Here is a 12,809-nt window from a genome sequence, read left to right as displayed (position 1 = left end):
AGGTCAAAGTAAACAGTGGCTTAAGCAACGTGTCACTCAACATAAAAGTGACTGTAATATCAGAAAAAACTGTTGTGCCTTGGTAGAACACCATTTAAAGACGGGACATAAATTTGACTTTAACAATGTAAAAATCTTGGAACAAGTTGACAATTATAAAAAACGACTCTTCCTTGAGATGGTACATATTATCAAAACTCCAGAATCTATTAATTATAAGACTGATACTAACCATTTGAGTAATATCTACTGTAACATTCTAAATAATAAATAACCTTTAAAATATTTTCAAAAAGTGTAAAAATTCAAACAAATTACTCAATTATCCACCTAATAATTAATCCATCTTAATTTTTATTTAATTTCGAAAAATATCAGCCTTATACTAACTCACTATGTACCATCACTTACATTTTATAGATCAATTTAATATACTCTAGTCTCTTTCTAAAATTTTTCTACTATTAATCATACCTTTCCATCTTAAAATTCCGTTAATATTTTCTTTGGTTTACTTTGACCTATTTATTATTAAAATAAAAAAAAAAAAAGAATTTTAAATATCAGACAATATTCTATGAATATAAAATTTATTGCAGTTACCATAACTCCGAAATAATAAATGTCAAAATCAAAATTAAGTCAATGTCCCTTACGATATGTTAAAAAAATCTAAATTAATACTCTTATAGTTGTAAGTAATTAAATATTTAGCTTTTGTTAATTTCTAATCTTAATAAATTTACAGTTTTCTCCTGAAGAAGTCACAAAAGTGTGACGAAATATTGAGAAATAACAAATAGACTTTTATTTCACATGACCGAATTGCTGAAACTTCAAACCACTATAACACAGTACGGTCGAAAATATTTGTACAAATATATATATATATATATATATATATATATATATATATATATATATATATATATATATATATATATAAATTAAACGAAAAGATTTCTCTGGTATACAGAAGAAATCTCTTCCGTAGCGGACGCGAAAATGTAAATTTCAAAGTCTTCATAAAAGACGATGAACGACAAAAGACACCTCTTTGTGTCACAGATTTGTCTACAAAGCCACGTTATTCGCTACACATTCGTCAATAACGGAGAAGAACCGTGATATGAAAGGAAACGGCAATTGCATTTTATTTCACTTCGACCACCACCGATATTCTACACGACGTGTTTCGAGCTCATGTCAAGCTCTCGTCAGGAACATCTAGGTGGATGGTCGAGGTGTAAGAAAATGCTTTTGGCCTTTCTGGTAATAATAAAATAACCAGACTTCAGTACACTTGAAATCTTTTCGTTTAATTCATATAGATGTCGTATCAAGTGTACTGAAGTCTGGTTATTTTATTATTACCAGAAAGGCCAAAAGCATTTTCTTACACCTCGACCATCCACCTAGATGTTCCTGACGAGAGCTTGACATGAGCTCGAAACACGTCGTGTAGAATATCGGTGGTGGTCGAAGTGAAATAAAATGCAATTGCCGTTTCCCTTCATATCACGGTTCTTCTCCGTTATTGACGAATGTGTAGCGAATAACGTGGCTTTGTAGACAAATCTGTGACACAAAGAGGTGTCTTTTGTCGTTCATCGTCTTTTATGAAGACTTTGAAATTTACATTTTCGCGTCCGCTACGGAAAAGATTTCTTCTGTATACCAGAGAAATCTTTTCGTTTAATTCAGATAGATGTCGTATCAAGTGTACTGAAGTCTGGTTATTTTATTATTACCAGAAAGGCCAAAAGCATTTTCTTACACCTCGACCATCCACCTAGATGTTCCTGACGAGAGCTTGACATGAGCTCGAAACACGTCGTGTAGAATATCGGTGGTGGTCGAAGTGAAATAAAATGCAATTGCCGTTTCCTTTCATATCACGGTTCTTCTCCGTTATTGACGAATGTGTAGCGAATAACGTGGCTTTGTAAACAAATCTGTGACACAAAGAGGTGTCTTTTGTCGTTCATCGTCTTTTATGAAGACTTTGAAATTTACATTTTCGCGTCCGCTACGGAAAAGATTTCTTCTGTATACCAGAGAAATCTTTTCGTTTAATTCATATAGATGTCGTATCAAGTGTACTGAAGTCTGGTTATTTTATTATTACCAGAAAGGCCAAAAGCATTTTCTTACACCTCGACCATCCACCTAGATGTTCCTGACGAGAGCTTGACATGAGCTCGAAACACGTCGTGTAGAATATCGGTGGTGGTCGAAGTGAAATAAAATGCAATTGCCGTTTCCTTTCATATCACGGTTCTTCTCCGTTATTGACGAATGTGTAGCGAATAACGTGGCTTTGTAGACAAATCTGTGACACAAAGAGGTGTCTTTTGTCGTTCATCGTCTTTTATGAAGACTTTGAAATTTACATTTTCGCGTCCGCTACGGAAAAGATTTCTTCTGTATACCAGAGAAATCTTTTCGTTTAATTCATATAGATGTCGTATCAAGTGTACTGAAGTCTGGTTATTTTATTATTACCAGAAAGGCCAAAAGCATTTTCTTACACCTCGACCATCCACCTAGATGTTCCTGACGAGAGCTTGACATGAGCTCGAAACACGTCGTGTAGAATATCGGTGGTGGTCGAAGTGAAATAAAATGCAATTGCCGTTTCCTTTCATATATATATATATATATATATATATATATATATATATATATATATATATATATATATAACAGGTATATATATATATATATATATATATATATACTTATATATATATATATATTTATATATATATATATATATATATATATATATATATATATATATTTATATATATATATATATAAACTCGGGTGAAACTAAAGTAAAGACAAGGAGAGAACAGGCATTTAATATAAAAAATGAAGAAAATCGCTACGAACAACCAAGTATTAAAGTATACAAACTTCAGTCTGAAAATATTAGGAAAGAATACTGTCGTAAATTAAATGAAGAAATACGAAAAACAAATTGGAAAAATGAGGAGGATATAGAAATATTATGGAACATTTTTAAGGAGCTGGTGTACGCAACTGGGAGTAAAGTATGTGGGGTAACGAAAGGAAGATATCTGAAAGGTACAGCTTGGTGGAATAATGACATAAAATTGGAAGTTTCGAAGAAGAAAAAATTGTGGAAAAAGTATATAAGCAATAAAAGTGAAAGTAATTATCAAGAATATAAGGAACAGAGAATACTGGTTAAAAATAAAATTAAAGAAGCTAAGAATCGACAATGGGAAGAATTTGGAAATAAAATGGAAAGTGATAGTAAGGGGAATGCGAAGTTGCTTTATAGGACTTTAAAAAATCTAAGACAAAAAAAATCAAACGGATTAACAGGTTTAGAGGACAAAGATGGTAACATATTATTAAAAAATGAAGAGATTACCGAAAGATGGCGAGAACATTTTATGGAGTTATTAATGGGAGACAACAACGAAATAGAGAATGACAGGGAGGAGTACAATTTAAGTGAACAACAAGATGATGATGACATAACATACGAAGAATACAGGGAAGCAATTTTAAAATTAAAAAATGGCAAGGCTGCAGGACACGATAATATTAAGGCTGAGCTAATTAAATATATGGAAGGAGAAGGATTACAATTACTATGGAAGATCATAAGGAGCTGTTGGCGTACCGGATGCATACCTAGAGATTGGACGCTTGCAACTATTCTACCATTACACAAAAAAGGCGATAAACATAAGTGTTCTAACTATAGAGGAATATCATTGTTGGTAGTTGCTAGTAAAATCTACGAAATAATACTAGAGAAAAAGCTGCGAGAAAAGATCGAGGCCACACTGGATGACAGCCAATGCGGCTTTAGGCCAGGGCGAGGTACAACCGATCTCATATTCACGGTGAGACAGTTATCAGAAAAAGCCCTAGAGCATAACAGTAAGTTGTATCTCTGTTTTGTGGACTTGGAAAAAGCATTTGATCGGGCGCCACGTAACAAGATCTGGGAAATATTAAACCGTAGAAATGTGAAACCGAAGTTAATCCAAGCAATAAAGAGTATATGTAAATGTACACGTAATAATGTAAGAACGAACAATTGCTCATCTCTTGAATTCTACACAAGGACAGGTGTAAGACAAGGTGGTGTTCTGAGTCCTTTGTTATTTATCACTCTAATGGACGAAATTGCAAAAGAATGCAGGGGTAAGGTAAAAAGAACTAGGGTTGGGGTGTATAAACTTCAACAAGTTTGCGTGTCAGAGTTGATATATGCCGATGACCTGGTTATTGTGGCAAAATCAGAAAAGGACTTGCAGGTGAATGTGAATGTTTGGAATGAGGCCTTTAAGAAATTTGGGATGAGAATAAATATTGAAAAAACAGAAGCTTTAGTAATATCGAAAACACAAGAAAATATAAATGTTAAGTTGAATAATGAGACCATTACACAAGTTGAGGACTTCAAGTATCTAGGATCAACAATGAATGGGCAAGGAAATATAGAACCAGAAATAAACAGCAGGGTAATGAGTGCAACAAAATTATACTATGCACTAAATAAAAGTTTTATTAGGAAGAAAGAAGTAAGCCTGAAAACAAAAATGAAAGTATTTCAAACCGTGTACGAGCCGGTGCTACTCTACGGTAGTGAAACGTGGACAGTGAACGACAACATCCGTAGTAAAATCCAAGCATGCGAAATGCGATATTTACGTGCGGTATCCGGGGTGACCAGACGTGATCGTATAAGAAATGAAGACATACGTGAAAGGTGCGGTGTTGGAAGGACCTTAGACAGACTTGAAACGAAACAGTTATCGTGGTTCGGACATATGGCGAGAATGAGTGAAGGTAGAACTGTAAAGAGGGTATGGAAAGCGGCATCTGACAACAAACGAAGAAGAGGCAGGCCAGCAAGAACGTGGAATGCAAATATTGGAAAGGCTTGCGGAAAAAGAAATATTGGGTGGAGAGAAGCAGAAAGACTAGCTACCGACCGAAAGGCATGGAGACGTCTCATTTCTCCACTTACCTCGACACCGTAAGGTACAAGAGGACGGCTTAAGTAAGTAAGTAAGTAAGTAAGTATATATATAAACTATAAAAAATTAAAGGCACTAGTGGGAGTGCCGACAGAAGTGAAAACTTCTTATAGTATATAAATTACGAGCTCAATGCTTTTTCCCCATCCAAAAAGAAGTGCTATACCTATATCATATACGCGATACGTATGCCCTATGCTATTTATGTATACATACACATAATTTATATACGTACAAAATTTATTTCAGCGAAGTGATGACGGTCGCAAATTCAATACTTTTTCCCTATCCAAGAAGTGCACAACGTCCCTAAAGAAATTTTCAATTCAAAAATTTATTTCGTCGAAGCGATGACGGTCGTTAATTTAATCATTTTTCCCCATCCAAAAAGTGCACAACGTCCCTCAAGAAGTTCTCACTTCAAATATTTATTTCGTCGAAGCGATGATGGTCGCGATGACGGTCGCTAATTTAATAGTTTCTTCCATCCAAAAAGTGCACAACGTTCCTAAAGAAGTTTTCACTTCAAAAATTTATTTCGTCGAAGCGATGACGGTCCCTAATATTCCCTACTTTTCCCCCATCCAAAAAGAGCACAACGTCCCTCAAGAAGTTTTCAAATCAAATATTTATTTCGTCGAAGCGATGACGGTCGCTAATTTAATACTTTTTCCCATCCAAAAAGTGCACAACGTCCCTAAAGAAGTTTTCACTTCAAAAATTTACTTCGTCGAAGCGATGACGGTCCCTAATTCAATACTTTTCCCCCATCCAAAAAGTGCACAAGGTCCCTAAAGAAGTTTTCACGTCAAAAATTTTTTTCTTTAATTTTGGACCTTGTTGGAGGGGGGGGGGGAATTTCTTTACTTTCCCTTCCCATAGGTCCGCTGCCACTGCCATGGGCGCCCATACCCATGGGCAGGGGGAGCCGTGCTCCCCCCTGGCTTTTCGGGTGCTTTAAATTATATATGTTTATCTAAAGTATACAAAATATAATGTGCAACATCTTCATGTCTGCCCCCCCCTAAAAGTTTTTATGTGGGCATCCGTGGCCACTGCTATTGCAGAGAATTGTTTTCATTTTAACAAGCTCATTTTTCGCTATTTCTATTGTGGCCTTCATTTATGTTTGATCATTATTTTCTGAAATGCAGGTTTCCAGGTATTTGTATTTATCAACCCTTTCTACAGTACATTATTTCACAAATGTATATTTATTTGTAAATTTGTTTTCTTAGTTATTATCATATATTTAGTCTTTTTTATACTCATTTTTAGTACATATTGTCCAATTCTGGGAATGAGGGCATTTTACCTATCTTAACGGGAGGTATCCTTAATAATAATAATATATTCTTGTATGGGCGCCAAATTTTGTTTTGTTTCGCCCGGGGCGCTCAAAACCCTAGAACCGGCCCTGTCCATCATTACTAAAATTGCTAAAATCACTCACTGATCGTTTTCCTTCAGACATCTTGAAATTTAAAACATACCTTATGGCTAGGCAACTCACTATACATGTTTAAAGCAAGGGTGAGTGGTGAAATTTTGAGCATTATTTTTAACACTTTCGCTGCTGACTTTTTTTGAAAGGTGTTGGTGTTACCCAGGAGCGGCAATAACTTTTTTCTAAAATATCATTTTAATTGATATTAGAATATATAATAATATTTTTGACTCCGATGGGAGTCATGCCTACCTACTTGGCTAAGAATTTCTAGTGTATCGCTGATTGGCTCTGATCGGCACAAGACAAATTAGAACGTTTTTCTAGAAACAATTATATAGGTAATGGAATTTTAGAAAAAGAAAGTTTATTTATTCTATAAAATACAGAAATTTGATTCACATATGAGCAATTTCAAAGCATTCTTCAACACAAAATCCGGGTTGATCAGGACATTTTTCACAGTGATATGTTGTCCGCTTTCTAATTTTGTTTTCGGAGCATATTTGCAACGCTTTTCTCATTGTTCGTCCCTTATTGACCATAGGAATTTTTGAAATACTTTGTCTGGAGGGATGTTTTTGTGGATTTTTGAACACAAGTTTCTGTTACACTTTGAAGGACCCGGCATACTTTCCGTCATTTTGAATCACGAAACTACCACAGTAAAGAACGCATACAATTTTTTGACACTTTTCATCACTCACCCCTGACAAACATTAACTAACGTCGCGTCGGCGTCGTACTAAGTAAAACATAGATAAGGTATATACAAGTAGGTATATGTAAGTAAAAAATCGTCTTAAAAATCAACGGGCTACTGTCCCCGATCGGAGTCATGCGCACCCAGCAAAAGACCACTTAGACTCGGATCGGAGTCATGCTCAGCGAAACTTGAGTTGCCAGCAAAGTGTTTGAATTATTAATGAAAGTATCAGAGTTACCAAAAAATTTCAAATGCAATTATTTACCTCGCAATAGTAGTCGGATCATCAGACCACGCTAATAAAGGTACATCTGGATCATCAGGTCTCAAGTACACAGCCAACGATAAGAAAATTAAATGTACTACTAAAATAAGAAGCCTTTTTAAAAATTGGTTCTGAAACATAAATCATTAGTGATAATCAGTATAATTTAATTTATAATATAAACTTCTTTATATCTCCGTAACTAGTATCTCACAAAAGTTTTACGCAAATGTAATAAGGAAACATAGTATAGGTAGGTATATCTTCTTTTAATCTTCATTCTACAAATTGTAAGTTGCAGAGTTCTTGACATTACTCTAGTTTACATAGTAGCCTATCCAGTGACGGTTCTAGACCAAAAAAACTGGGGGCGCAAGTCACAATATCACAATAGATTTTGAGTGACCGGTGGTTTCGTTTGGTTCTCAAAAACCCCAATGATTGAAAGAGGATGTAAACATTCAAAAAATCAGTTCTACAAAAAGACGGTTATTAATTGAATTTTCTAAATTCTTCGAATTTCGAAAAACGAAGATTATAGTACAAAAGTCCTGTAAAAACTGGGGGGGGGGCAGCTAGGGCTAGAGCCGCCACTGAGCCTATCATCTAATAAACAAAATATATACAGAAAGAGTCAATATTTACAGACTTACAGAAAAACTGTGTCAGCATGAAAACTGTGTGAAAAAAATCAATAGTGTGTTAAAACTTAAGGAATTAAAATTCCTTGTGAACTTCTTCTTCTTTTTCTTTTATATAGGCAGTACTGCCTGTTTTTCTTCAACGGTGCCTTTCATTCTGTCTCTAAATTGTCAATCCATCTTTTCCTTGGGTGTCCTATACTTCTTCTGCCTAACGGTGACTTGTCCCTGGCTATTCTTACTATCCTTGATTCAGACATCCTGCTTGTGTTGATTCCACTCTTCTTTTCTGTTCTTTACCCAGATATTTATATTGTTTACCCCACATATGTTGTGTCTGATTTTCTCACTTCTTACACTGTCTTGTAGTCCTTTTCCAGCAATCGTTCTTAGGATCTTCATTTCGTTGGTCTTCAGATGTCTGTGTTTTGCTTGTATCTGGTCTTGTTTCGGCCGTGTAAGTCATAACTGGCCTAATAACTGACTTATATATTCGGGCCTTGGTTTCCACTCTTAGGTGATTGATTTTCCAAATTGTGTCGTTTAGGCATCCGGCCGTTCTACTGGCTTTAATTATTTGGTCTTTTACCTCTTCTTCGATATTTTTGTCGGCTGATAGATTAATTCCCAGGCATTTGAAAGTCATTACTTGTTGTATAATTTGATTGTCTAACTCCAATTTGCATCTTATTGGTTCTTTGGCTATTACTAAGCTTTTTGTTTTTTGGGCTGATATTTTCATATTCATTTCTTTTGCGTTAATGTTGAATTCGTGCAGTGATCTTTGTAGGTCGTTTTCGCACTCTGATACTAACACGTCATCAGCGTAACAGAGTATTTTTATCTCTCTATCGTCCATTTTGTACCCTCTTTTTTCTTCACTTGTTTTATTATTGCATCCAACATTATGATAAACAGTAGAGGTGAATCTCCTTGCCTGATTCCTCTGTTTGCTTCTATGGGTTCTGTTATTATTCCATTGACTTTCATTTCTATTTTATTTCTTACATAAATATATGTTTTCTATGAGTTTTATGATATCCAGTGGTAGGTAAATGTTTGTCATATAGTAGGTGTATCACATCTTTTAATTTTAATTGTATTTTATCAAACGCTTTCTCTAGATGTATAAAACAGAAAAAGGCTGACTTGTTATATTCTAACGATTTCTCCGTTATTTGTCTTATCACAAAAACTGCATCGTTACATGATCTTCCACTTCTAAGTCCATCCGACATATTTATGCACGCCATTATTTTCTTCATCAATATTTTTGTTGTGAGTTCCAGGTTAGTGCTCAGTAAATTTATCCCTCTATCTATAGTTACTGAGGACTCTCCTATCAACTTTCTTAAATAACGATATCATTTGAGTGGTTCTCCATTCTTCTGGAATTCTTCCTGTATTTATTATTTTACCTATCAGGATATTCAGTTCTTTGTTTGTGAACTTATTTTGCAAAATTATAAAAAACGCTGGTATGGGTCCCGTCAACTTTTAAATTTAAATTTAAATTTAAATTTTATATTGTTTTCGTAAATTATCGAGATATAAGGAAGCATTTGGTTAATGCCTTAATAGCAATCTACATTAAATACGTAATCGTTTAATAATACATTTACCCTTGCAAAAGTTTTCCACTTCTCTTCGAGTAACCTTTGGATAATACCTCCATCTAACATATCTAAATGTTCTTCTTTGGTTCCGTTTAAAATTATAAATAGAGCAGAATTCCAATCTAAAAAATAAAAATAATTAAAGTAAACAGTAACATTTACTCATTTAATGAGAAAAAAAAACAACAGGTAAATATAACAGTATAAAGTCGATAAAATAAAACAGTAGATAAAAATCTTACAAACTACATCACACACAAGATCATCATCATCAACAGCTATTCCATCCATTGTCGGATAAAGCCTCCCTTAGGTGTGTCCATTCATATATGTTTGCTGTTTTTTGCATCCATTCGTGACCAGCCATTCACTTGCAGGCCAGGGGCGGCTCGTGATACTAGAAGGTGGTGAGGCACACTACACCTGAGGAATTTTATTATTATGGTTAGCTCCTCTTTAATGGACGGATGGTCGATTTTGTGACGTCCTAACGCTAGGACGAAGCTAGGACAAATAATCCCGGACAAAAATTCCCCACAAGTTATCCCTGGACAAGAAATCCTCAGACAAATAATCCCCGGACAAAAAATCCCCACAAAAAATCCCGGACAAATAATCTCCACAAATTTTTTAGACAAAATATTCCCACAAAAAATTCCGGACAAAAAATCCTCAAGAAATATTTGCAGTCGATTAGTTTTCTAATAGTTTTCCCATGAATGCTATCGACAGGGCCGCGCCAAGGCTTTCAAGCGCTTTTGGCGCCCCTTACCTACACCCCTTGTAAGTAGTTTTTTGCAACTTAGTGAATAAGTCCATTTACTCACGGTTTTTGCTCCGGATTTTAAAGCACCGCTTGGATTGAAATGAAAGGCATAAGCGTACCTAACATGTCAAAGAGGAAAAGTGATATTGTGCCGATGTGTGCTTTTGCTCTGAGAGTGAATTTTACCCCTTTTTGGGGGTTAAAAACTATACGTTTAAAATAAGTACGTAAATGGATAAACTGACTAATTCTAAGCAACTTTTGTTCTATAGAGTTTTTTCACTAAGTCAAAACTTTTCGATTATTTGCGAGTGAATACGTCCATTTTTCAACACAAAAAACACGTTTTTCGCAAATAACTCAAAAGTATTTTATCGAAAAAACATTCTTAGCAAAAATATAGCTTATAAAAAAGTGAAAACAAAAATGGTGTATGCATGAAGTCAGTAGACCCAGATGAAGCAGAATTGTAGCTAATGAAAACTAGGTTCTTATTCGTCAAATTCCAAATCAAATACCTATTTCAACGAGAAATAAACAAAAAATGAAGCACTTTTCGGGGTAAACTCATTACAACTAAGTTTCATCGGTTCAAGTGCTTTTAAAAAAAAATTGGTTTTAATATAATTTTTTTTTAATTTTGAAAAAATTACATTTTTTTCAAAAAAAAACTTAAAAATTATTAGTGATACCAAAAATCTCAAAGAATAAAAAATGTACGTTTTGCTTTTCTGAATATTTTGGATTTTTTGTTTTTCTGTAAGACAAAAAATTGGTTAATCAGCGGTAAAAAAATGGAAAAATCGTCGAATTTTGAGAATCAACACCGATTTTAATGAAAATTTGGATTTAAGCTCGGTTGATCCTCTTCTTCAAAATCTACCCTATGCTGAACCGGGCTTTTGCCCTGGAGGTGAAAACAACCCCATCTAGGGAATGAAAATTTTTCAATCAAAATAACTATGGAAGTCGTTAGATTGACCAATTCTAAGTAAATTTTGTTCTATAAATTATTTTTACAAAGTTGATATTTTCCAAGTTATTAGCGATTGAAACTAGGCATTTTTCATTGACCGTTGACCGTTTCATTGACCATTGACGTTTTATGACCATTTTTCATGAATAACTTATATTTTTTTAATGGCCTATAGAAGATGTCTCTTGTTTTCCCAAAAAAATTTCACCACATTCGAGTTATTTGAGATTGAAAGTTCTCATAATTCGGTTCTAATAACTTTCAAAGTATCAACTTTCCAAAAAAATTTTATAGAATAAAATTTACTCAGAATTGGTCAATATATCGACTTCCATAGTTATTTTGATTAAAAATATTTTTATACCCTAGACGGGGTTGTTTTCGGGCAAAAGCCCGCTTCGGCGTAGGGTAGATTTTGACAAAGGTTAAAATCTACGCTACCCTGAAATCGACCTTGATTCTCAAAATTCCACTAGAAAATTTTGATTGAACAGATTGGACTATAAGATATGGCTGTTCAAAATTTGCGTACTCTCGTGATTAGTGACTCGTTCAATGTTTCAATTCAATGTTCAATGTTCAGATGGGTAGGACATGTCCAAAGAATGGCCCAAGTTAGAATGCCTAAAATCATGTTAAGCGCTACAATAGGTGGTAAAAAGAGAAAAGGAAGACCTAGGACCAGATGGAGCCATGAAGTTAATGATGACCTGAAGTATCTCAATGCAACCAATTGGAAAGAAAAAGCGGAGAACAAGCAAGAATGGAGGAAGATTGTAAACCAAGCCATGAGCCTGCTTGGCTCGAAGTGCTAATGTATGTATATATATATATATATATATATATATATATATATATATATATATATATATATATATATACATTAGCACTTCGAGCCAAGCAGGCTCATGGCTTGGTTTACAATCTTCCTCCATAAGAACTGGTGTTTGGATCTTTGATTCTATTCGAAAAATTTTTCCCAGCCCGAAATGGTGGATGTGTGAATTGTTCGTAAGGGGATTTTTCCACATTCTCTATTTCATCTATTTATATATATATATATATATATATATATATATATATATATATCAAACAGATGAAATAGAGAATGTGGAAAAATCCCCTTACGAACAATTCACACATCCACCATTTCGGGTTGGGAAAAATTTTTTGAATAGAATCAAAGATCCAAACACCAGTTCTTAGAAATGTGTTTCGCCCTCTTCAACCTCTCTGGGCTTATCAATAAAGATGAGAGGTTAAATATCTTTAGACACATTCCAATCAAAAAACAACATTCGAGACCTAGACATAGAAGACTAGACATATATATATATATATATATATATATATATATATATA

General features: G+C 34.2%; 1 protein-coding gene across 1 annotated transcript in view; it reads right to left on the bottom strand.

Moving 5' to 3' along the window:
- The window catches only part of LOC126881294 (uncharacterized), a 155,084-nt gene that overhangs the window by 73,233 nt on the left and 69,042 nt on the right, over positions 1 to 12,809 (bottom strand). The window contains exons 8-9 of the mRNA XM_050645489.1: positions 9,712 to 9,827; positions 7,449 to 7,579 (exon numbers count right to left, since the gene is read on the bottom strand). Of these exons, the coding sequence (XP_050501446.1) occupies positions 7,449 to 7,579; positions 9,712 to 9,827 (247 nt within the window). The remainder of the gene's footprint in view (positions 1 to 7,448; positions 7,580 to 9,711; positions 9,828 to 12,809) is intronic.

The sequence above is a fragment of the Diabrotica virgifera genome, chromosome 3, assembly GCF_917563875.1.
Source record: "Diabrotica virgifera virgifera chromosome 3, PGI_DIABVI_V3a".
Lineage (NCBI taxonomy): Eukaryota > Metazoa > Arthropoda > Insecta > Coleoptera > Chrysomelidae > Diabrotica > Diabrotica virgifera.
This window is presented reverse-complemented; position numbering and strand designations above follow the sequence as displayed.